The sequence below is a fragment of the Lycium ferocissimum genome, unplaced genomic scaffold (assembly GCF_029784015.1).
Source record: "Lycium ferocissimum isolate CSIRO_LF1 unplaced genomic scaffold, AGI_CSIRO_Lferr_CH_V1 ctg3669, whole genome shotgun sequence".
NCBI classification, from domain to species: domain Eukaryota; kingdom Viridiplantae; phylum Streptophyta; class Magnoliopsida; order Solanales; family Solanaceae; genus Lycium; species Lycium ferocissimum.
Window position 1 is genome coordinate 41,216 of NW_026725456.1, and position 26,681 is coordinate 67,896.

At 34.2% G+C, this 26,681-nt stretch overlaps 2 protein-coding genes and 4 non-coding genes across 6 annotated transcripts; 5 read left to right on the forward strand and 1 right to left on the reverse strand.

Moving 5' to 3' along the window:
- Positions 1-2,710: 2,710 nt before the first annotated feature.
- Positions 2,711-10,966, forward strand: LOC132044118 (origin of replication complex subunit 1A-like). The gene is given in 18 exon segments (XM_059434606.1): positions 2,711-2,747; positions 3,325-3,490; positions 3,492-4,382; positions 4,971-5,106; positions 5,281-5,433; positions 5,535-5,675; positions 5,817-5,968; positions 6,045-6,144; positions 6,240-6,362; positions 6,439-6,600; positions 6,687-6,744; positions 6,831-7,009; positions 7,134-7,248; positions 7,378-7,448; positions 8,684-8,779; positions 9,440-9,516; positions 9,805-9,888; positions 10,488-10,966. Coding segments are annotated over 17 exon segments (2,733 nt in total). The 5' UTR covers positions 2,711-2,747; positions 3,325-3,359; the 3' UTR covers positions 10,552-10,966.
- Positions 5,341-5,418, forward strand: LOC132044124 (small nucleolar RNA snoR28). Its single transcript, XR_009412038.1, has one exon. It is a non-coding gene; the product is annotated as a small nucleolar RNA snoR28 (small nucleolar RNA).
- A 4,503-nt stretch (positions 10,967-15,469) lies between the features above and the next one.
- TRNAF-GAA (transfer RNA phenylalanine (anticodon GAA)) lies at positions 15,470-15,542 on the forward strand. Its single transcript has one exon. It is a non-coding gene; the product is annotated as a tRNA-Phe (tRNA).
- A 682-nt stretch (positions 15,543-16,224) lies between these two features.
- On the forward strand, positions 16,225-16,297 carry TRNAF-AAA (transfer RNA phenylalanine (anticodon AAA)). Its single transcript has one exon. It is a non-coding gene; the product is annotated as a tRNA-Phe (tRNA).
- An 816-nt stretch (positions 16,298-17,113) lies between these two features.
- Positions 17,114-17,184, forward strand: TRNAG-ACC (transfer RNA glycine (anticodon ACC)). The gene has a single exon. It is a non-coding gene; the product is annotated as a tRNA-Gly (tRNA).
- A 390-nt stretch (positions 17,185-17,574) lies between these two features.
- Positions 17,575-20,501, reverse strand: LOC132044120 (uncharacterized). Its single transcript, XM_059434610.1, has 3 exons — positions 20,167-20,501; positions 19,209-19,428; positions 17,575-18,268 (listed from the first exon to the last, which is right to left on the reverse strand). The coding sequence occupies exons 1-3, from the start codon at positions 20,431-20,433 to the stop codon at positions 17,829-17,831; spliced, it is 927 nt and encodes a 308-aa protein (XP_059290593.1). The 5' UTR covers positions 20,434-20,501; the 3' UTR covers positions 17,575-17,828.
- Positions 20,502-26,681: the final 6,180 nt, after the last annotated feature.

A 26,681-nucleotide genomic window follows, 5' to 3' on the forward strand; every position in this document is an offset into this window, starting at 1 on the left:
TGATCAAGGTAACATTCTTTGCTCCTACGACTGTCGGTGAACGATTATATCAAGCCTTCAAATGTCCAAACATGATAAGTGAGAGAAATTCTAATTTTGACCTTTGAAAGATATATTGTAACCACCTTTTTTTTCTTCTTTTTTGACACATAATAATACGTACGAATTTGCATTAAAGCTTTTTTCACCTTTACGGTTTGGAAAAGATTGTTTTATCGTTGATTTAAAAGAAATCAAACTTAATGATTCACACTTCATAAGTATTTTAGTTCTTTTTAAGTATTTTTTCAATTAGGTAAATTAGATATACTAAGGATTTGGAGGAAAGAGTTGTTGCAAGATGTTCTTGTTGAAGAGTGATCATCTCATCTCAAAATTTGAGTTGATAAAAAAAGTTACATTTTATTTACTTAATTAATAATGTAGTAAACACGTCTCCACCCCCTCTTGCGAATATTGAAGAGGCAACTAGTAAATTATACTTCTTCTTCTTCTTCTTTTGGTTTTCTACCTGGTGTTTGATATCTTCTTTGAAAATAATTGACCCATTCGCGTCGTGTAAAGATCCATTAAAGAGAAAAATGCTTTTTACTTAATTTTATTCACTCCCAGGACTTAAACCAAACTCCTTTAATTAAGAGTGGAGGATTCCTATTTATTCTACCACGACCCTCGGTGATATTATACTAACACTACTATCTTTGACACCTTTTTTCCTTCGACTTCTGGCAAAGAGAAACTTCTCTTCCATTTTCCAAGTAAATGATTTTCAATGTGTCTTTTAATGAGGTCATTTCGACTGTTTTTCACAAGGCCCAACAGCTCAACTCAAAGAAGGTGCACCAGTTCCACAAGCCCAAGTGATACTGAAGAGAGTTCATTAGTAGGCTGGATTGTCCACTGAAGTCAATAGAGTCATTCACACAAATGTCCCTATTTCAGGGTGGTCTTTAATTTTCTTTCTTTAATTTTTTTTTGCTCCTCAAATTTGTGGTCCTTAATTTTTTTGTTTCAACACTTTTGGCGTAATTTGAAAAACGCATAATTGAGATTTCATTCAACAAAACATTTAGCGTTGTGTCAAATGTGCCCCGGCCATGTATTTTAACATACAGAAATTATGCCGAAAAGAAAAACTTTCTACACGGTCGCAGGGCAATTTGAAAAAACGGCCCACATGATAAGTTTAGATTTCAGCTCAACAAAGTTTACATTTAAACATTATATGTATCATATGCAGATATCCACACAAGTAATGAGGGGAAAAAATAAACATAAGCTTTCAACACTCAAATATAATCTCAAAAATACAACACAACTTATGCCACATAACTTAATCTGTACGAGAACTTGTGCCAAGCGAGACAAAAATTCAATTTCCAATGGTAAAAATTTGATAGAACTTATCATCGACGGTAACCGGCCCATGGCGAGTCCGGAAAGAATATATAAATAAGTGACATGAACAGAAATTAAAGACCGCAATTTGTAGGGAAATCCAATCAAAAAACTTCAAGTCTATACTTTAGTATGCGGCCAATCAAATAAATACGGAAATTAGTGTACAAGGTTGCGGACTTTTAGTTATCAATTTTTGAAAAAACATATCGTAAGAGTTGAATGTAGCCCATAAGTGATGAGCGTTCGAAGGATTAAACCTTACAAACAAACAATCACATCTGTCACAAACCAAGTAAAGGAAGTCTCGGGACTTGCGGGCCCACCTCGGGTCAAGCGAGGCGGCGAACATAATTTACAAACATTAGGCTCCGCTACTATAAAGTTTCTTTGGATTCATTTACGAAAGATAAATATTCATTTTTTATTTGTCCAATTTGAAAAATCAAAAGATAATCAATTTATACCTATTTTATCCTTGTTTTTAAGTACTAGTAATTATTTTCAATTGATCTCCCAATAAGTGAGATGACTTATTATAATTGGCATGATATAGTAATCCCTATAGTACAATTATCATTTTATTTTTTACTTATTAAGGACCAGCAAAAATTCTCATGAATGAGATCAAAATGTCTAATATAAGAAACTTAACTGAGCTAATTCATGCTTTATTCCACAAACTCTAAATCTAAACTTATTCACATAGACTAATTAACATGACAAAACACAAAACTTCAACTACATCCAACGGTCACGAACAACCCCACAAAATTTCTTACAACATGAAAAGACATGAAATTCTTGCTCTTTCTCACACAGTCACTTTTCTTGCATCAACACTCTCTTCTTCTTCTTCCCTCATAAAACACACACACACACAAAACCCATTAAAGCGCGCCCCACTTGTTATAAATTCAGTATAAAAGGTATCATTGAATTTCTTCTTTTTCATTCTTTCTTCAAATCTAGTAATACTATTTAGGTATATAATATGTCCTAAATTTAGTGTTAGGTTGGGCTCCTCTTTTGTCATTTTATTATTTTATTTTTTGAGCCCATAGTCTTCAAATCTTTTCAAGATTCCAATTTTGCCCTTAATACTTAGCTTCTAACAAATTCAAACATGCTATTTGGGTAATTTTTTAAATCTTGAAAATCAATATTTTCAACACTTCTCAAAATCTTTTTCTTGGGCTAAACTCAAAATTCAATTTCCAATGGTAATCTTATCTTGGCGAAGCGAATAAATAAATAAGTGACATAACGAGTTATTTAATTTCCCAAAAAACTTCAGTCTTCAAATCTGTAATAATTACTTGAATGCTTTTACTCTTTGAGAAATCAAGAATAAATATCAAATTTTCAATTTGAAAAATCAAGAGATAATCTTTATAATCTTGTCAATGGATTTTTTTTCAATTGATCTCCCAATAAGTGAATGACTTATTATAATTGGGATGATAGTAATCCAAATAAAATCCCTTTATTACTTATTAACAGTACAAGTAAACATGGATGAAGGGAGTAGTATGAATGAGATCAAAATGTCCCATTTCCCATTCCCAATTTAAACTAACCTAGACTTAAGTTCAACTACATCCAACCCACAAACCCCACAAACACAAAGTACCACTCCCTCTCAGCACACACTCACTTTTCTTGCATCCCTCTCTTCTTCTTCTTCCCCTCCACACACAAAAAAACCCATTAAAGTAACAGTATAAAGAATATGTAATTTCCCATAGTCTTCAAATCTAGTAATATATTTAGGTATGTCCCAGTGTTAGGTTATGTAAATTTCCATAGTCTTCAAATCTGTAATACTTAGCTTTTACCCAAATCTTGAAAATCAATATTTTTCTTCTTTTTCTTGTGATGTCCTAAAAAACGTTATTTAATTTCACTTCAGTTCAGCAAAATCAAAATTCAAAGTTTCAATTTTTATCTCAAACTTGTCAATGGATTTTTGTGAAAGTAAGACAGCCAAACAAACCCTTAACACAACACCAATTAAGCAACAAACCCCATTTCCCATTCCCAATTTAGAAACTATTTTTCCTAAAACCCCACAAACCCTAACTGCCACCAATCGGACCCACTGAACCACCCTACCCCAAAAATGTGACAAAAAATGTCACTAGTTCAGCAAAATCAAGAAAATCTAAGGTTATTGATTCAGTGGGTCCCACCCTCGTATCGACCCCGGGACCCACTGAATCGAAGAGGAAAAGGAAGTGTATAGAGAAAAAAAATGTGGGTGTCGAAAAAAGAAGCGTTTCGAGTAGTGTTAAGAAGAGGGTGGATAAAAAAAAAGTGATCTGTGATGGAGGAGAGTTTGCTGTAGGGGATGATTCAACCCCCGTTTTGACACCGGGACCCACTGAATCGAATAGGAAAAGGAAATGTGTGGATAGAAAAAATGTGGGTGTCGAAGAAAAAAGAATCGTTTCGAGTAGTGTTAAGAAGAGGGTGTACGATAAAAATGTGATCTTGGATGAGGGAGAGTTTGCTTTGGGGGATAATTCATTCCCCGTTTCGAGGAAAAGGAAATGTGTAGAGAAAAAAAATGTGGGCATTGAAAAAAGAAGCGATTCGAGGAGTGTTAAGAAGAGGGTGTACTATAAAAAGGTGGTTTTTGATGGGGGAGAGTTTGCTGTGGGGGATGATGTATATGTGAAGAGAAGAGAAGATGCTAGTTCGGACGATGAGGATCCGGAAATCGAGGAATGTAGGGTTTGTTATAAGCCAGCAGGGAGGGTGATTATGATTGAATGTGATGAATGTTTAGGAGGGTTTCATTTGAAGTGTTTGAAGCCACCTTTAAAGGAAGTTCCTGAAGGGGATTGGATTTGTTTGTATTGCGAGGCGAAAAAGTTAGGGAAAACGGTGGAAATGCCCGTACCGCCTAAGGGGAAGAAACGGGTAAGGACTGCTAAGGAGAAGTTACTTGATAGTGATCTGTGGGCGGCTCATATTGAGAGGTATACGAAATTTCCATTCTGTAAGTTACTTACAGTCAAACCTCTCTATAACGGCGTCGTTTGTTCCGATGTTTTTTCGCTGCTATAGAGAAATGTAGTTATGGAGAACATATAATACTCCCTCCATCCCAATTCCGATATTTGTTGGCTGCTATAGAGAAATGATATAATAGAGAACATATAATACTCCCTCCATCCCAATATATGTGGCATCGTTTGACTAGGCACAAAGTTTAAGAAAGAAAGGAAGGCTTTTGAATGGCCTAAAATGAACATTTGACACTTGTGTGACTATAAAACATTTCATTAGGGGTAAAAGGATAATTTTAAAGTTAAGTTGTTTCTAATTATAGACACGTGACATTCTTTTTGGGACACACTAATAAGGAAAGTGTGCCACATAAATTGGAAAGGAGGGAGTATAACACAAGATAGATTCCAACAAAAGCACGGTTGTTATGGTTAAATGTTGTTTTAGACAATGACTGTTATAGAGAGGTTTGACTGTATAAGACTTTTTGTGGTTTCTTTAATTGTTTGCTTGTCAATGGTTGTGATGTTTGGTTAATTATGATATCGATGTTATAGTATATGGAAAGAAGTGGATGGTACCTATTGGTTCCGGGCACATTGGTATATGATCCCAGAGGAAACAGCTGCAGGAAGACAACCGCATAACTTAAGGAGAGAACTTTATCGGACTAATGATTTTGCTGATGTTGAGGTAATATTGTGATATTCTATTCTCTGTCTTACAATGTAATGATTTTCACTGTGGAAGTTATAGTTATATGCTAACTATTTTGCTGCTTGAGGATTGTAAGCTTTGTTAAGAAAATATCATTTACTTGTTGACCATTACATCTGTTAATATAAAGGCCTATGATTCTCTCTGCAGATGGAATCTGTCATCAGGCATTGCTATGTTATGTATCCAAAAGAATTTGAGAAGGCGAGAAATGAAGGAGATGATGTTTTCCTTTGTGAATATGAATATGACATTCAGTGGCATAGTTTCAAGCGCATTTCTGAGATTGAAGATAATGATGGGGTATGTTTTAAAACATTTTTTAATGATATTTATGGAACCTTTTGCTCATATCTTATGAATTATTTTGGAACTAATTATAAGCTGTCTTCTCATTTTTGTAGGATGATGATGAAGCTGAGAATGATGGGGATTGGAACTCTTGCGAAGATCCCAACTCTGACGTGGAAGATGATGTGGAATATGAAAAGGAAAACCTAAGTAATCTATTAACCAGACCATCTCCAGCTCATCCATTGGCTGCGGTATACAACTTGTCCTTTGACAGATATTTATTTTTAAAATTTATTTTTATTATTTTGTTAAAAGGAACCTTTGACAGATTTCATGTTCACTTCTTCCTGTTGTCAAAAGCAGAAAGCTAAGTAGTTTGTTTAAGAGTGCAGAATTCAAGAAAGGGACGCTTTTTTGGACTACAGAAGATAGGTGCGAAGAAGATACCAGAACATGTGAGATCTCACAAGCTTACTGAACTTGAGAAGGCAAAAGCAACCCTTTTGCTGGCAACTTTGCCCAAATCTCTACCTTGTAGGACTAAGTATGTCTTTCCTCAGGTGCTAATCTTTATGCAATTTGCTGATATTTATCTGACATACAAGTGCTCTCATTTGCAGAGAAATGGAAGAGATAACTACATTCATAAAAGGTGCCATATGTGAGGATCAATGCCTTGGTAGATGCCTTTACATACACGGTGTTCCTGGGACAGGAAAGGTATCTATCGGCTCAAAAGAATACACTTGACTCATCTCTATGTTTAGGCTGGTCAGACATTACTGATTTGTTCCTTTATCTGCACTGTGCTGCAGACGATGAGTGTATTAGCAGTAATGAGGAGTTTAAGGTGTGAAGTTGATGCAGGGAACATTAAACCTTATTGTTTTGTGGAAATTAATGGTCTAAAATTGGCGTCACCTGAGAATATTTACAGTGTAAGTATGAAGTTCAATCTCTATGGCGATGCAGACAATAGCGTTATTCTCTGAAATGTTTCTCTCGATGTTTCAGGTTATTTATGAAGCACTTAATGGACACAAGGTTGGTTGGAAAAAGGCTCTTCACTCCTTGAATGAGCGGTTTTCAAATGTCGCTGAACGTAGCAAAGAGGAAAACCGGCCTTGTATTCTACTTATAGATGAACTTGATCTCCTGGTAACCAGAAATCAAGCGGTAAATGATGCATACTTTAATCCACCATGGTATATATCAAAAACAGCAAATCGCATATTTATGACTCTATTTTCTTTTAATTCCAGGTTTTATATAACATTCTTGATTGGCCTACAAAGCCAAATTCCCAACTGATTGTTATAGGTACGTGCACAATTTGCTATCAATGTTTCCTTCCTTCAGTTACTTATTACATGTGACGATAAAATGGTAACTTCTCTCACTAACAGGTATTGCAAATACTATGGATCTTCCGGAGAAGTTGCTTCCGCGGATTTCAAGTCGTATGGGCATACAAAGACTTTGCTTTGGTCCCTATAACTATCAGCAGCTTCAAGAAATTATTTTAACTCGCCTCAATGGAATTGATGCCTTTGAAAAACCTGCAATTGAATTTGCTTCAAGGAAGGTTGGTCCTTCTGTGGTTCTCTACAAGGAGTTTATCTTTATTAGCCGATTCTAATCATCCCATATTGCAAATGTGATACTTAAGGTGATTATTAAAGCAATGTCCAATTTACACGTAAATGTAGGTGGCAGCCGTTTCAGGTGATGCACGCCGTGCACTAGAAATATGTAGGCGAGCTGCGGAACTTGCAGATTATTGTGCAAAGAAATTGTTATCAATTCCCAATTCTGTTGCAGCAGGTGAGCTAAGTTTCGAACTATGTAGACATTAATGGCAAGAAAGAAATACTTGGAATTCCATTGGAAGGAAATACATATTCGTTCTGGCTTTATACAGATTACTTATCTTATGCTTGCTGTATGTTTCAGGCAAAATGCTTGTCAGAATGGCAGATGTAGAAGCAGCCATTCAGGAAATGTTCCAGGCTCCTCATATCCAAGTGAGTCCAAAACAAACACCCTGTGGTGTAATTTCAATATTCGTTTTAGTTAATGGGGAAACATCTTGTTGATAACAACCAGAGTCCACGTTCTTTTTTCCTTCCTTTTTTGTCTTGTTGATAACAACCAGAGTCCATATTCTTTTTTCCTTCCCTTTTTGTCTTGCCTCCACTACTCTCAATCCCAAACTAGTTCTCTTCCACTTATGGGTGGTAGAGAGGCAGTGTAAAAAATAGTTTACTCTTTCCCCTCTGCCATTTTTTGGTTTAAAAAAAAAAAAACAAAAGACCAAGTGTCGGTGGGGTTTTTGCCTAAATCCCTGCCGTAAATCTATAGCAAAATTACAAGAAGGTGGATATGACCAAACCTTCCAATACATGAGAAATGATCAAAGCCATTTCTATAAAATGTGTACACAGCCTTCAGCAATGAGAGAAGAAGCATTTTAGGCTTCCAAAGTAGCGGGTGCCAATGAATGAACAGTCCTGCTAGTAGTGAATCTCCGATTGGGTGGGTTTGAGGGTGTTCTCATGGTCAAGATGATCTAAATTTTGGGCAGGGTGCTGTGAAGGCAGGTAGACCAAGGCGGGTGGATCAGCAGCCTGGGTGGTGGGTCATCTAGGGGTTGGCCAAAGAGATCTATAGATAGCGTAGAGAGTTCCGACGAGAGAGCTTTGAAGAAAGCTACAGTAGCTATTTTTCCCCTCTGGACTGCTTCACCAAAAGTTTTCAGGTGTCCAAATGAATGTCTCCAATGGATTACAGTCAAACCTCTCTATAACAACGTTGTTTGTTTCGATATTTTTGGGTTGCAATAGCGAAATGCTGTTATAGGGAACATATACTATTACATAACATGAAAGATTGCTTCCACAAAAAACCATGGTTATTATGGTATAATGTTGTTATAGAGGACGGCTGTTATAGGGAGGTCTGACTGTCTAAACCTATTAATTGCTCGGAGTATCCTTGTATAGATACAAGCATTAAAATGAAATTTACTAAGGAGTTCTACTAACCTTCCTTACTACAAAATGGGAACTCCAATGATTTCTTAGTGCAATCATGTTAAGACTAGCTCTTTTTTTTTCCGTATAGTTGATTCATAATGGTGTAGCGGCTACGTGCTAGCTGATGTTTCACTGGCTATACAGGGAGAACATAAGGTTTTTGTTTTCTTTTATACACTGTATCATAGTGCTTGTAATATGTCTAATTATTTTTTTTCCTGTAGGTGATGAGAAGCAGCTCCAAGCTGAGTAAAATCTTTTTGGCAGCTATGGTTTATGAAGGTCATAAGACAGGGATGAGCGAGACCACCTTTGACAAGGTAGTTTACCCGTCTTCTGCCATTTGCAGTTTCACCTGCGTCTTGCGGCATCTATAATTTATATTCTGTTTGGCCAAGCTTCTAGGAAGCCAAAAGTTTTTTTTCCTCTCTCTAAAAGTGCTTCTTTTCGAAAGTTGAGGTGTTTGGCCAAGTTATTAGGAAAAAAGACGTGTTTTTTGTAGTAGCAGAAGATGAACAAAGTAACTTTTCCCGTGAAGCACTTTTGGAACCTTGGCGAAGCACAAATCGCTACTCTAATATTGATAAAAGTGTTAAAAGTGCTTTTCAAAAAAAAGTGATAAATGTTACATTTTCAAAAAATAAAAATAAAAAATAAAATTGATAAAAGTGCTTTTCACAAACCACTACTTTTTAAAAGTACTTTTTTGAAAAACACTTATGACAAAAACCACTTTTCAAAATAAGCAGATTTTGGAAGCTTTGACAAAACAGGATATTAGCGATGGATCATGTGTCTCATGTAGTGAAAAGATATGGATTAATTGATTTTTTTTTTTTTTTAATTTAAAGTCAATCCACTTTGATTCTACTCTTTCCTCTGGTTTGTTTTTTATGCACTTATTTTCAATCTTCTGGCCTATATACTTAGCCCGAGTGTTGTTTAAATTTGTTACCTAAAATAATTTTTTTTCAATGTAGTTGGCAATAACTGTTTCCTGTCTCTGTACAAGCAATGATGAAAAATTTCCAGGATGGGATATGCTTCTAAAAGTCGGGTGAGCTACAATATTGTTTCTCTTCCTGAAATTCTCAAGCCATAAATTCATAACCTTGAATTAATGAAGTTCCAAATTGCTGAATGGTGACTGGAAATCTATGTTGTTCAGGCTCTTCAAAAATGCAATCAGGTGCGTGTCGGATCCTCCAAAAGAAGTGCATTTTTGGAGGATCTGAGTCCGACACGTGTATGGCAGCATTTTTTGAGACTCTGAGCAACACAGCTAGAAATTCTCTTTCATTTCGTGAATTATCCTACTTATGTCGGTTATTTTGTTTGGTGGCAGATGCAAGCTTGGTGAATGCAGAATACTTTTATGTGAACCTGGAGTGAAGCATAAATTACAAAAGTTACAGCTCAACTTCCCAAGGTTCGGTTTCTTTATGTGTCCTCAGCTGTATGTCTCAATCAACCCTTATACCTGAATTTTCTCTTTCAACTAAACTGTCGTTATAGAAGCTAATCGTGAATAATTAAACTGCATAATCATGCCCTTATTAAAAAAAAAAAAAATGCAAACTGCATAAGCATTTGTCCCCAAAGTCCTAGCAATAACAACTTTTTTATGATAAAAATAACAACTGTAACTACGCCTCAGTCGCAAATAAGTTGGGTTGACTTTGTTAGGACAGACTCTCAAAAATCCATTTATCAAGATATTTGAGAAAGAGCTTCTAAAATGAAGAGAGTATTACTAATCCTATTTATTGTTGTAAATCCCCCATCTTTTAGTTGAGAAGTACTTCTTCCTTATTAGGATGAAACCTTTGCTTAGAGCTTCTACAATGAAGAGAGAATTGCTTCTCTTTCCGACTTTCCAGCACCGGGCAGGTGCCAGATTCTATACATCGTTTTACCATTCTTCCTCCGAAACACCTCCCCCTCCCCCCCAAACCCAAACAGGAGCTGAAAATCAAAGATGGAGTTGCAATGGTTGCTAAAGTCCTGATTCGTTGTTTTTTGTTGCAGTGATGATGTTTCTTTTGCACTCAAAGGCAGCAAGGAGTTGCCATGGTTGGCTAAATATCTCTGACTTGTGGAACACCCAAGGGTGTGGCGTAGTGATCAATGAAGTAGGTGGAGAACCATGAGGTCTCAGTTTTATATCACAGTGGAGGCAAAAACATTAGGTGATTTCTTCACATGTGTCCAAGCTTCGGTGGATACCCCCATGAAATTCCTCAAGGTATACACAAGCTCGCACATATACACACGGTTATAAAAAAATAAAAATAAAAAGTAGCTCTTGACTTGTGGATGTTTGAGTTTGAGTTGGAGTTTGATACTCATTGGTTTCATCATATCCTTGTTCTCAATCATTCAGTTCATGTCAAACTCGAATATTCTTCACAAGAAGTTCAAGAGTAGTCCTGTTTTCTTGTTATCTATGAGCAACATTATTTATTCTAAGGATACGTCGCCATCTGGGCCATTTTTGTAGAAGCAAACTATTCTTCTTCTATTTTTGCACTTCTGAATTTTGGTCGACGCCATAAATTTTCGCCGTCGCCCCTTTTTGAGATAATTGTTTAGAAATGGCCTTTTTAAAATAATAATAATTTCTCTTGTAACTTATGGATCTTTTGAAACAAGGTCTAAAGATCTCTTTTGAGTAAATTGAAAATCTTATGAGAAAATTAACATTTGTTAGTACTCAGGGCCATATTTGTACAACTTTTAACTATTAATGCTTGGACGATAACCTTATTTCAAATTTATCTTTTGGGAGGACGCGGGATTCAGCTTCTGCCTTATCTCTGAGGCTCTGACCATTATCTTTCAGATTTATATCATTCAAACAAATAAAATTTTGCAATTTATTGTTCTTCCTTGAAATATACGATAAAAAAATAAGAGGAAAGGAATAACTTTACAGCAAATGATTAAACTATATTTGGATAAAAAAATGAAACAATATACTTTTAAAGACATTTTGAGATTAACAATTTTGAAGTGTAAAAGATTAAAATACAAAATGGTCAGCCCCAAATACATCTAACTCTACCCCATCTAATTGCAATCCTTGTAGGGAAAACTTGCTTTTGTAATAAAATGGAGGAGGTAGTGATGTGTAGTAGTAAGTAGGATTTTGAGTTTTAATAGTATGGAGAAGGTAATGACTTTTGATGATGTGGTGGAGACTTGTAGTAATATGAAGGACATGGAGATTTTACTTAAGTTGTACAAACTTATAATAATAATGAGGAGGCAATGATTTAAGATGTGATGGAGGAGACTTGTAATAGTATAAAGAAGGTATAGACTTTGTTGGAGGTGGAGGAGACCGGAAATGATGATCGTGGAGGTGGAGATTCATAAGAGTATAATGGAGGAGGTAGGGATTGTACGACAAGTAGTGGAGCCTTATAATAGTAAGGATGCGGAGGTGATGGAGATAGAAACTTGTAATAGTATAGAAGAGCATGAGGACTATATGCGAGTTGGTGGGAACTTATAACGGTAAGGAGGCGGGGGTGATGGAGATGGTGGAACCGTGGAAGCGGAGACTTGTACTAGTATGGACGAGGTAGGGGTTGTAGAGGAGTTGGTGGAGACTTATAATAGTAAGGATGCAGAGGGAGACGGAAACTTGTAATAGTATGGAAGAGGTGGGGACTATATGCGAGGTGGTGGGTATACTTATAACAGTAAGGAGGCGGGGGTGATGGAGATGGTGGAAGCGGAGACTTGTAATAGTATGGAGGAGGTAGGGGTTGTAGGAAAGGTGGTGGAGACTTATGATAAAATAGTAAAGAAGCGAAGGTGATGGAGATCGTGGGGTGGAGACTTGTAATAGTATGGAGGCTGTAAGGACTTTACTGGAGGTGAATGAGGCTTATAATAGTAAGGATGTGGTGGGGAAGGAATTGCCTAGATATTTTTGACTAATGATGAATTGGTTCTTAACAAAAGTAATTCTTAGAAAGCTATACTTGTAAGAATTAATACTACTTTAAGAAACAAATTAGAATAATCATATCGTGTTTAAGTATTGCTAACTTAGGCTCGTATAGGACAAATGCCGTGACAACAATTTTACGAGTTGCATGATGAGCATGCATAGATCTGTATGATATTTAAAATTAAAAAAAAATAGTATTTGGATCGATTCAACTAAAAAGAGTATTTAAAATATGACGTTGTCTTTGCATATGAATGTTACTTGAAAAAAGTTGAAGTTTTTTTAGTGGAAACTTGAAATAGATTATGTTTTGGAGTTTTTCAAACTTCAAATAAATTTTTCTTGTTGAAGTCTAAAAATAACATAATTTGATACACAAATAGTTGTTTGAAATTTTCAATTTTTGAAGTTTAATTCCTTTTCTGATTACAGAATTAGAAAATACAGAAAATTCCTGTTCCTAGTGAATTTGGGATAAGAATCCCACTATAATCAGGAATTGGAATTTGTATAACAAACCGACCCAGCCCATTTAATTTCCCCGTTCCTAGTGAATATATGATGAGAATCCTACTACTATAGTCTATAAATAAAGGCAATTCTTGTTCCTCCAGAGAATATCAAAATTAACAAGCTTTGAAGTTTGTATATCGACCAATTATTTTCTTTGGCAAATCCCAATTTTTATTTGTTCCTCACGAACCCATCCATCCTTTTTGGTCTATGTGCGTCCTTTTATATTTAGTAAGTTGAAAATTCAAACAAACTACATGACAAGTTTATGACCACAAGATTAAATAACACTTTTTTACGCATTTTTAATTTAGGACCACAAGATTCAAGAGTCTCTGTCCTCTAAGAAATTAAATTATGTGTGCCAAAGTCACGAAACTACGTGCTTGCAATGCGAATAAGAAGTTGTCAGCAATGGGAGAGCTGCTTCTGGATGAAATTATAGTATTTCACATGTTGAGCTACTTGCCCCTTCGGTCTTTGTTTAGATTCAAATGTGTTTGCAAGCGGTGGTCCACCCTACTTCTGCACCCTACTTTCTTGTACCCTCATTACAAAAACTTCATGTTGAGTAGTTTGCTCTCCGAGGATGCGAATATCTTGAGGCAGCTCGATTTTGATTCAAATGCCTTATTATTCCTTGATGTCTCACGTCCATGTGGTAGATTCATGTGGCCATAAGTTTGCTTGAAACTTTCCTCCTTCCCACTAACTCATTATTTATCCACTTCTTCCACATTATGTCTTGTAACTTATGTAACATATAAGTCATAATTCTCCCATTATCTACCTACATTATTATCAACTCGTTCATCCAATTCAATTCATGGATGAATTTTTTCAACTATAAATAGTGAGTCATCCTTACCTTGTGGAGAGTAAAAAAACATGGAGTGCATATAAAAGTGAGTCAAAAGAGAGAATTTTATATAGTTGAAGGAAGGTGTTCTTATGGTGGAGCTTTGGACTCTTCAACTAGTCCGGAGTTCTTTGAGTCACATGATGTTGACGGGCTGTTGTATCCTGGAGGGGACAAGTCAGAGTATTACTGCTAGACCGAAGAAGATTACGCCGCAGTGGGCTTGAATCTCCTTAAAGAGAGAGATATCCGCGCCTCAGCCTGAAAAATATTTATTTACTTTGTTATTCATTTTTCATTTTGTTTTTCAACTGTAATTTATCGGTATATTCACCAACAGTGTCTAACCCTTCTTCTTGTGGTGGTGGTGGTGCTGTCAAGTTGCTTTCCGTTCATGATGATGGAGAAAACAACCTCGGTTACGAACTTCTCTCTCTCTCTCGAATCCTTCTTGTCCTCGCTGGCGACCAATTCCATCATCAAAATACGGATCAAGAAGAAAGATGACGAGCATTCAGCTCTTCTTTAGAATGGGGGTTGCTTATTGCATTTGCTTTCTTGAAACCAATGGATTATGATGATCTCAATATACAAGTTGATGTTCTCGATATGGTTAACGAGGCCTACATTGGTCATATACTACTTTCCCTATAGCACGTTTTGACTTCTCAAACTTCAGCATCACCACCACTCATCTCTTGGATAGGAATGGCCTGTCAACTACTAAAAGATGAGCTCCATGTCTTGGTATTGGATGATCCCACAAACTTGAAATGGGCTGAAACTAAGCGCATCATCAAGCTGCAATTCTTGAAGCCATCGACCTATCATTTTAAGAGGAGGAGCTAATAACATTTCACGCGTGTGCTGACAAGTCTATTTTGTTGTTTATGTGGCAGGTCGACAAGCCAATCCCTCTGCTATTATGAACATTTATACCGGGGAGTTTTCTTCTTGTAAATTGCATCACACCACAAAGTAAGGATGACTTCTATTTATAAGTGAAGAAATTCATCCTTGAAATGAATTGGATGAAAGGGGTAATAATGTGAGTAGATAATGGGAGAATTATGGCTTAGAGGTTACATGAGTTACAAGAGGAATGTGGGTGAATAATGAATTAATGGAGAAAAGAGTTAAGAAGAAACTTATGGCCACATTCATCCAAATCATGAATGTGGGAAATGAATTGCACAACACAGCACTTTAAGACACTTTACCAACATGATTCTTTAATATTAAAATGCCCGCTAGAACCGTCACAAATCATCATAGTAAAAAACACCTAAAACATGCAAATCAAAGAGTAGTAGCCCATTTTTGGGCTGGATTATCACAGTATGTTTAGTAAGTGATATATGGGGATTGCAGTATAGAATTCTTCTTGTGAATCTTGGTAATGCCTTTGTAGATAAACAAATACATGTTATAGAGTTGTGTCAGAAAAGATTATATATTTATTTTAACTTGAATTCAATCAAAGCCTTTGTTTCTGGCAAAGACTTCTGTTTGAGTAGAATGATGTGTTTGATATACATGTGTGAAATAAAAGAGGTATTAGAGGTTTTCATTTTTCATATGCAACCAAAATACTTGCAGCTTTGACAAAAGGAGCAACAGTAACAGAAAGCACTAGTTGTTATTCTAAATATTCGCATTAGCAGATTGAGGACACTTGCGGGGATAGCTCAGTTGGGAGAGCGTCAGACTGAAGATCTGAAGGTCACGTGTTCGATCCACGTTCACCGCATTTTTTTTTCTTGGCCAATATTTTCTTTTTTTGGGTATAACAATCTAGTATCGTTCACCGCATTTTTTTTTCTTGGCCAATATTTTCTTTTTTTGGGTATAACAATCTAGTATCTGAACAAACTAATTCATATTCGCGTTGAGCAAGATTTTTTTTTTTTTGGTCCACTCTAATTCTTGTTTGTTTTCTTTGGAATAGCAATCTAGAATCCAAAATCCATTGACTCAACTAATCTAACATATATATCATTCGATTTAATGTATACTTCATAGCAAGGAAAACATAATATATATCAATCTTGGTTGACTCACGTAGGTGATCCAAATTCAAATTTTCTTCATCTCTCACTCATATAGTGGATTAACTCTCATTCATATTCTATAGCTTTTATAGATAATGATTAACTCTCATTCATATTCTACTTCATAACTTCAACTCTTCAAGAACTTTATTATCGTATACATGCTAGGCATATAACTTCTCGATTTATGAATCGCTTATCGTTGGAAAAGACTTCTGTTTGCTTAAAATGATGTGTTTGATGTACATATGTGAAATCAAAATGAGTACTAGTTTTCCTTTTTCATATGCAACCAAAAACCTGCAAGTTAAACAAAAAAAGCAATAGTAACATAAAGAAGTAATTGTTCTGTATAAAAACATTACCAGAATGTAAACACTCGCGGGGATAGCTCAGTTGGGAGAGCGTCATACTAAAGATCTGAAGGTCACGTGTTCGATCCACGTTCACCACATTTTTCATTGTCCAATATTTTTTAGTCAAAACCTATGGATCCGATTAATTCAGATTTTGTTATTTAGGGCCTATTACATGGGAAAGCGCTCCCTACGTGGGGTTCTCCAATCTCATAGCTCGAACCCGAGACTTAGGTTAAGGGTGCTGGGCAAATCTCATCGATTCCACTATTTTTCCATTTTTGTTATCCGGGGCCCACTGATCCGACTAATCCAAATTCGCGTTGTGTAAGAAGGGCTCATCAGAGGGAAAAGAGCTCTCTGCTCAGGTCTAATAGGGTAGAGGTAATTTCATCCATCCCGGACCCACTTCTAGGCGGGTTGTACACTATGTTTTTCGGTATAGACTTCCCTAATAAGAATATTAAGTTCTGTTTTAAGGCTTACAACCTAATAACTTCGACAAATGCATGGTTCTCAATGGGTATATTATTGTTGTTGTGGTTGAAAAAAAAAGCCTTAAACTTAATGAAAAGTTATTCAAACTTGCCACATTGATCATTATGTTTCAAAAGCTAAGCGTGAAAACTTATTTAAACTTACCACCCAGTACTTCTAATAATTAGCTTCGAGAAAGGTTAATACCATTAATCTGCATATATACCATCACTATCCCTATATCCTATTTGTAAGCAAGTAATCTAATTTCTCTCTGTTTTAAATTTTTTTGATTTCTCTATGATGTCCGGTATCTGCTTTGAAGCTTTGATTAATCCGAATTCGTATCGTATAAGGCTAATTAAAGGGAGAAAATTTCCCCATTAGAATTCTCACCATACTCAGAGTATCCTTAGTTGGGAGATAGCAAACTTCAAGCACCAGTGGTCTAGTGGTAGAATAGTACCCTACCACGGTACAGACCCGGGTTCGATTCCCGGCTGGTGCACACCTTTTTTAATTCTTTTTTTCATTTTTTTTTTTTCGGGTTTCCTGCAGTATAGGTACCCGTATTGGAGCTGAATATCTAGAATTGCGCTGCATAGGGTCCATTCCCTTCCTTTGACTATTTACACTTCCTTTCTTACATCTGCCCACACAAAAAGTGAGGTTTATTTTATTCCTTTTCTTCATCATTTGATCATGTTGCAAACTAGTAATCACTTTTCATGGGTTAATAAATGTTGAAAATCAAATACAGAAGAGTTATTGTCTCGAAAATAAGAAACAGTTAGAGATATACCTTCCGTCGTTGTTGTATACATAGAATTGATAAAACGATCTTTTTCATCAAGGAAATTACTGAATATATTTGCTATAATCATGTAATGATACCAGATTTATTCCTTTAATTGGGAAATAAGATAATTACTTAATATGTGAGTCACATTATATATGTCGCGTAAAACTTCTAACAAAAACCTCTACTCTCCAACCCAATAAGGCCCAAAAGCCTAAAGAAAAACAACAATAACAATTAGAGTAATAACTTCTTCTTTTTTTCCAATTGTATACACCAATTAACATAACATATACTGCTAATTTCTCTTCACAATTCATACTTAACATATACTACTAATTTCTCTTCACAATTCATACTACTTCAACCGCCGTGATGAGATGTAAACTTGGCAAATTTTCCAACAAATCGACCGTGAGCATGGACGCCCTCGGTCGTGGTGGCCGGCTAGAATACTCGTCCACAGCGGACGAGTATGGTAGCTTGGCCGCTGCCACACGTTCGCGTGTTTTGAGCCATTTTGCTTGCATGTATTTTTGTTTCCGCCATGGCCCAATGTGCATTTTCTTCTCCTTCATGCATTTCTTGGCTGCCGCACACAAAATCTTGATCAACGATAGTAATCTCTCAATTTTTCCAACGAATACTTCCGGTAAAATTTTTACTAATTGGTTATATTCTTTGCATGCTCGTGCCATCTCGAATTCGGCTCGAAAATTCAACTCGATGATAACTCGAACTTCTCCCTTTTTAGGATTTGAAGAGTCGATCACGTCTATGAATGTATGTTCACCTGTAATATGGTTAATCAAAACGTTAAAGATATTCAAGATATATTATAAAAAGTAATATTATTTAATACTATTTCTAGTATGATTTTGTTAGATTTGATTGAATAAGAATAATGTGTCTGAAAAGGTCCTATCATACATTTGTCATTGGTGGATCGCCACAAATTAAACAAGTTATTTTCCAGCTGTATTAGAAAAATATCAAAATTATATCATTGGTTCATTGCCATACACTAGAGATTTTTAGATGGATGTCGTTCTCAGAGATATAATAATTGTTTATTCGATCTGACATAGTAATAAGTTAAAGAGGAGTAGGTGTTTAAGCTGTTCATCTAGATATAAAGTTGTTATTTTATACATTATTAAAAGAGCTTAAGTTATGTGTACTGAAAATTATTTATATAATTAGATCATTTAATAGATAATTACAAGGAACTATACTAAGTAGTATTGATTCATAAAATAGAAAAAAATCGTAAGTAATCTATTATAATAATCGTAAGTAATCTATTATAATATGTTAAATTGAATTGATAGTAGAAAAATTTAGAGTTTAAATCAAACATACCATTGGTGTAAGAAATTTTTATATTGTCAGGTTATCTTTACCTATTATAGCAAGCAACCTATCTTATTTCAAGGCTTACAAATCTTACATTCTACGGAAACTGATGTGCAGATATCATGTGAATATTGATAGTGTAAAAATACTTTCTTATATTGACGGTGTATATAATTTAATCTTAAACTCTTATTTTACTTGATCAACAACAACACACCCCTACCTTGTGAGGATAGGGATACTGTTTCCGATAGACCTTCGACCATATATAGTTTAATCTTAAAAATTTTATTATACCATTAGTGCACATAACTTAAATCCTTATTTAAAAAAAATTGTCGTTACTTAATTAATCTTTAAATATATATATATATTACCTGATGGAATATCTTGAGAGCTCTTCCACTTGGACTTGCAAATTGCAGAGTTGAAACCTGCAATTTGCAGATGGCTGCAAACCTCCTTCATGAGGCAACTCCGGCAGCCGTCATCCACCGTTTTCCGGCAACTGCATATAATATTATTTGCTTCTTTTATTGTCTCTTTTGTAATGCTTCGAATTTGTGATTCTAATGAAGTAGTCCTGTATAATACACCCTGCAATTTAAATATTTACATAATCTGATCACTTAAACATAATTGTGGAATTCCATTTTATAGGGTAGATTGCTAACTAGAATATATGGTTACTTAAATTACACCAACTATGGAAGAAAATCATTTACACTATAACTGGATTATCTATGCATGGTAACAATCATCACGTAATAACAAATTTATACTCTATTTTTGTATTATTATTATTATTATTATTATTATTATTATTATTATTATTATTATTATTATTATTATTATTATTATTATTATTATTATAATACTTGCTACGAAGATTCACCTGTTATGGTAAGTCAACTTAACTTGATTCTGTAAAAAATCATAACACACACAACTCAAACTCATAAAATAGAAATAATCAGCTGAGATTAACGATGTGGCCGTTAAGTAATTGGAATTAATTAACGGATAGGAGAAATTCAAGGAAATGAAGACGTTAAGAATTTATTAATCAAAGAGAGCTAAATTAGGAAACAGAAAAAGTTTCAAAACAGTCCCTTCATTTTTTCTAAATTAATTTTTTCTTTTGATATTAATACAATCTTGAATTCAGTACGTAGAATTTTCTTTTAATTCTCAAGGGAAGAAGAAAAAAGGAATCTACATTAACATTAAAAACTCTATGCTCCTTACAACAAACACAAGATTCAAAATCCTATGATACATTAATAAGTTATTGTGAGAAATGAAGAAATTAAAAAATGAGTATATGAAACTTACTTGTAAAAGTTGATGTTGAGTTTCCCAAAACTTATTATCTTCAACATTTTCAGACTCTTCTTTCTCTTCATCATCATCAACACCATTTTCTTCTTCATTTTCGACACAAAAATTGGCATAAATACTTTCCGATGAATCGTCGTCTAGAAACCCGAAAATAGTATCAGAAATATTAATCGCAGGGTCACCGGAAAATGCCATTAATTCCGGTTTATCACACGTTAATATCCTATGACTCATAAGTTTCCTAGCCATAACTCTAACCATAATATCCCTAAATTCTTTAATGGAACTATATATAAGAATAAAAAGCTTAAAAATTTGTAATGTGACTAATTTAATTTTGGAACTGGCTATATATAGTACCAAGATTTTGAGGAAACTTTTTTGGACATTATAGTCCTTTTAATTTATAGACAAATTATAAGGGGAGCCTACCATTACACGTTAAAGTGAATCGAGATAGTGATAATTGGTAGACGAAAACAGCATGGATCCACGTCAGTCCATGTCTATTATTTTTATCTTTTCCTAAAATATTTCACCTTGTAAATTTTCATGGATATACTCGTATATTCCAGTATAGTATCTATTGTCCTCTTTCTAGCTTTAAATTGTAGGGAGTAATTTTTTTACGAACGAGATTCAATTGAACCCACTGGTGGAACCATATAGATTGAAGAGTGGCCAATCGAATATCCTTAGTTGAAATCATATTGCGTATATAGAAAATTATATAATATATATACAAAATGATCGAAATAATTTTCATTAAGGCTCAAAATACGTAAGAAACACAAGATAAGTTTAAAGGGGTTCAATATCTACTATACATAAAAAATAATTTTTACCATGTATAAATACTGTAATATTCTGCTGGAAGATTGTTCGGATAAATCCCTTGGCCCTACCTAGCTCCACCCCTGCATCTATAGGTCAAATTTTGAATACTCTTCGTGAAATTTATAGTTTCGCTGTTGATTGAACCCCTTCAACACACCTAGCTCTGCCATTGTAAATTAAACAACTCTAATGGAATATTTTAACAAGTTGCAGATACTTTTTTTAATTTCAAGGTCAAATACTCTTTATTTTTCCCAACTTCATCAAAATTTTATCCAAATGCCAGTTTAAATAATTAGTAGCTAAATTTATTATAAGTTGGTGTAGAAATTCATCGTAAAATTGATACTCCTCCGCTTCAATTTATATGAACCTATTCGACCGGATACGACATTTAAGAAAGAACAAGACTTAAAACTTGTGGGTTCAAAATAAGCCTCAAAATAGAAATCAGAATCGCTTCATAAAGCGAATTTGTTTCCAAATTGTGAAAAGAAGGCCATTCATTTCATTTTGACAAAAAAAAAAGTGCTCAAATAAATCAAACAGGCGGAATATTATTTCCTTTCCTATCTTATCAGAATTGGCCCCACGAAGCTTGCTAATTGAAAAGGACGAAGTAAGTGTAGATGAAATCCAAAAGATATTACTAGCGTGTAGTTGATTTGTGCGAGTAAGTAATGAGTTAGTCGCAAAGAAACTAAATCAATAGATCTAACGGTAGACGATCGAAAGATCCAAATTAAAATATGATAGATTAATTCGATAGTGTGAAGGAAATTACGTGATTAAATTCATGTATTCTATCCGGTGACTCTCACCTAGATAGTTTACACATGGCAAAACATGGGCCGTTGATCTATTTACGTCCATCCAAAAGATTGGGTCCATCTTGCTTTTCCGCCAAATAATTTGGTCACTTACATTGCAAAAAAAATAGCCTAAAACTTATATTACGAAAAATGACCTAAAATATACAAGCATATACAAAACCAAAATATACAAACATATACAAAACATATACAAACATATACAGATACTTATACCAACATATACAAACATATATACAAAGGTAGAGAGAGAGAGAGAGAGAGAGCGCACGCGCACAGAGAGAGAGAGAGAGAGAGAGAGAGAGAGAGAGAGAGAGAGAAGTTTGACTCATTTTTTGTAAGAATTAAAAAAAACGAATGACTTCGATAAAGATTGCTGCCTAACGAACATACAACAGAATTTTCTCAATTTTTTATGTAACTATTCTTTATTCAGTATTAATTATGGGTCCGACGATCCAATCCGCGTCGCATAGGATCATTAAAGGAAGACACGCTTCATATCAAGAATTTCCCTGATTTTAACATTTGAACCCGAGACTTCTAATTCAGATGCGTATCGCGTCGTCCAACATTTTCCCACCTAACGTCAAATTGTTAGATACCCCACAAAGAGATAGATTAGGTTTTTGGTAGGGTTTTGATATTGATGTGGGAATCTTTACACCATATGCGGCATCCTGCCAATGTTTTTTGCTTTAAACATGTGGACGAAATTGCCTATGGACAAACGAGAAATCTAGAAAAGTGAGATGGGGGTATTATTGGAATTTCGAGTGTACAATTATTTGTTCCTAGTCATTCAAGATTAGATTGATGAATTAACAAAAGATAAAATTAGGTATAAAGAAGATGCCAAGATCTATCATTTTCATAATTCATTGTCCTGTCCTTTGATATAATTCGTATATTAGGAATTGATTAGGAGTGGGCGTTCGGTTCTTCTGTTCGATTTTATCAAATTTCGATTCGATTATTTCGCTTTGCTGCTTAAATTCGATTAAACACCGAACCAAACTAGTTCGGTTCGGTTCTTTCGGTTTCGATTTTTCCAATTCGGTTGTTTTGATATGATATTAAAAGTGATTCCATTTACACTAATTCATATACTCAAAAGCAATAAAACATAAAACTGATAAATTGAAATCAAAATCAAACAACGCAAGAACAGAAAATCATAACCATGATATAGGATTACTAGGTGTTATATACATACAGTAAGAATAATTAAGAAAACACATAAAGAGCATACATTAATTCTAAAGACACATCCTAGTCACCTCCCTTCGTTAAGGATATTTGATTTTATCAACTGAAGTGAAAAATTAGGGATACAAAAGCAAAAGATGGCTTGTTACAATTAGTTTTTTTTGGGCTTAAACTTAATGGGCCTGAACTATTTTAATTTTTTTGGATAATGTATTAAATTTCGGTTCTTCGATTCGATTTTATCAAACTTCGATTCGACTATTTCGGTTTTGGTTTTTTGAAAGTGGACACCGAACACCGAACCAAACTAGTTCGGTTCGGTTTCGGTTTCTTGAAGTTCGCATTCGGTCTGATTTTTCGATTTTCGATATTTATGCCCAGCCCTAGAATTGATTAAGCTAGCATGTAATTAGGCTTAACTAGCTAATGATGAGATCTAGATGTGATTTAAGGCAAGTTTTAAATTTCTTCTTTCACGCCAATTTATCACATATTTATGAGTAATTAACTTGATCATTTTAGACATTTACATGAAATATAGCATGTTTGAAGTATTTACAGAGGTTTGCGGGCTATTACACTGGAGAAGGGTTTACCTATGCGCACACGAAAGGCAACGGCCGCAGATTTCCTTGTCAACAAAAGAAAAAAGTATTTTCAGAGTAATATCGCCATGGAAATAAGAATCGACATATATACATCCATTCGCCATTATTTTGGTTTCTTCTTTAACATCCGTTTCTCTTCGGCGAGTCTTCTATGCACCAGAAATACTCAGTGTGATGATATAGTAGTTTATGTGCTTAGGGACCCAAATGAGTGCCAAAATTTATTATTATTCTCCCATCAATTACTCCATTTGTCTCAATTTAAATGAGAATCTTTCCTTTTTAGTGCCTCGAAAAGAATGTCGCCTTAGTATAAATAGAAATAACTTAACTTTATGATTTTCTTTTTACCCTTAATGAGATGATTTATACCACACATATGTTTAAGGTTTGTTTTAGATAATAAATTTCAAAAGTTTTTTTCCTTTTCTTAATCTTTGTGCCAAGTCAAACGGGATTACATAAATGATTACTGAGTGAGCAGCGATTTCGGAAGGTTATAGATAGTTCTACAGAAATGAAGATGTAGCGTAATTGGTCCATATTACGAGGACTTTTAAACGTTCAAAACAAAACGTTACCAACAGAACTTTGTAATTTATAAAGACACGATAGGTAATATTCATGGATTAGATATTTTATTTATAAAATCAAAGATTGTAAGAAATGGAGTCAAAATTTTAACTTTAAGAGCTTTTGTATTTTAACACGACGACTTCAAATGCGAATAATTGGATTCTAGATGAGATTGTCACACACTTTAACATAGTAGCAGGGCAGGACAGACGAAAGTCCTGAAATCGAATATCAACGCCATACATTATAAAAAGAATTTTCACGCGCTTGACTCACGAAAAAAGAGTCATGTTTGCACGTGGAGAGTGTGTTGAGAATATAATTAAAAATAAATAAAAGTATGTGATGGTTACACAATTTAATAAAATGCACAATTTGAAAGAAAAATTACTGAATTAGATCGAACCTAGTTGGGCTTCTACTTCCGTCCCGAATAATGAGATGATAATTGAAATGAAGGAAGTATAATACATGACGCATAAATAGACGTGTGGATATGCGTGAATGACATGTTCGAATGAATTATGGGTACTATTTATAAAAATTAGATAAGAGTTCATGTGTTGCTGAATTAATATGAAATTAGAACAGCCAAATGTGACAAATCTTCATCTAAGAGCTGGCAGATTAGGATGCCCATTTGCGTCTGCTACTCGCCACAGCTTCCAGCTAAAAAAGTACATTAATTTATTAGTTACGGATTCATATGAAGTTACTAGTTTTGACTTGAATTTTTGTATATGTTAAACTAATAACTTGAATCACATCCTTATCGTGCCTTCACTATGATATGGATTTCATGTTCTTATGACAGAGCACAAAGAGATTTATCATCAATATGATAATTGAATGTTTAGAATGCAAATCACAAGTACGACTAGGGCCTTCGTGGTTCAAAATAATCAACCATTGATAACAGTAACATAAACCTGGGACCTTTTGATAGCACCGGTGAATCAGATGCCGGCAACGATGGAGTCTGAGATGGAGGTGCAATATAAAAAAAACAAATAATTAATGTTAAACTCAATAAATCATATAGATTGTAATCTAATCTCAAACATATAAAGTTCAAATTGTGAATCTACCTCTAGGTGTTGTTTATGTTTAAGTTCAATTGATGGACCATCAAATAAAGAGTGAATGGAATGATAAAGAGTTGTCACTAGTTGTCTAAGATCTCTTTTCGTGGACTCCAATCTTATACTTTGAGATCCACAAAAAAAAAAAACAAAAAAAAAAAAAAAAAAAAAAAAAAGAATGGTAATGTTGAAAACCCTCACACATTAATATTTGTGTGAGTCACAAAACAAATTTTCTTGATATTATTGGATCAATACAAAGTTTAAAATGTTAATTTAACTATTACTATATTCGTGATGATGAAAGATAGTATAATTGTTGTTGGAAAGACAAAAAGTTAACATATCAATAATTTAACGGATATTAATTTCTGAAGGACCTTTGTGAAACTAAATGTATTACTCCATAATTGAAGTCTGATTAATTAATCTTCAAGCTTACTAAACATCATTATTGTTTTTGCAACTAACAGGAAAATGCCTTTGTAGTTTTCAAGTCGCCGCAGTCCTATCGTGCACCCATTTATTTTAATTTGTTTGATAATATCGACTGTAAACAAATATTCTTAAGTGAAACTACTAACCTAATTTATATAATCACTTTCTTAATTCTAAAATATTTTTTTAATAACTTATTACATAATTATGTATATCTTTGTCAGCAACTTGAAATCAATTATTTACTCTTCCTCTAGGCTCTAGCAACACCAACGAAAATATGAACAAATAAATAAATTAAAGCAGAAAGAAAAGAAACAGGAAAACATATTATGTGCAGGGCGAATGCAGCTTATTGTTGTCGGGTTCATCTGAATCCAATATTTTATATGCGTAGCATACATTTGTGTATAAAAAAACACTAAAATGCAACAAATAGTAATATGAACCATATATTTAAATGGATTCAAATTTTAAAGATTAAACTCATAAATCTTAATATAAATCCTGAATCCACCTCTGATTATATGTGGCTTGTAGAGTTTGAGCTGGATGTTTTCTTTTATCGCACCTTATATATATGGGAGAAAAAAAAATTAACTCTTTTTTTACTTTAAAATCTACTGAGATTTTAGTCATTAAATCTTTCATAAATTTTTCTTTATTTGAATTATATAGAAATGCATAATATGTAAAACAATTTTGTGCATATATATGATTGGCCTTATAACTGTAATTTTCTATTGGCAAAAGCAGTTTGGATGAATCATTTTCCGTCTAATTGCTCTGTTCCTATTTAAAAATCGAATTAAAAAAATTTAAATACTAAACCCGTTTTTCCTTGTCAACATCAAACCAAAAACTAAAAAAATGAAAGTAGACTTATTGGTAGACAACTTATTGAGTGGAGATAGATTCCAAAACTGTTG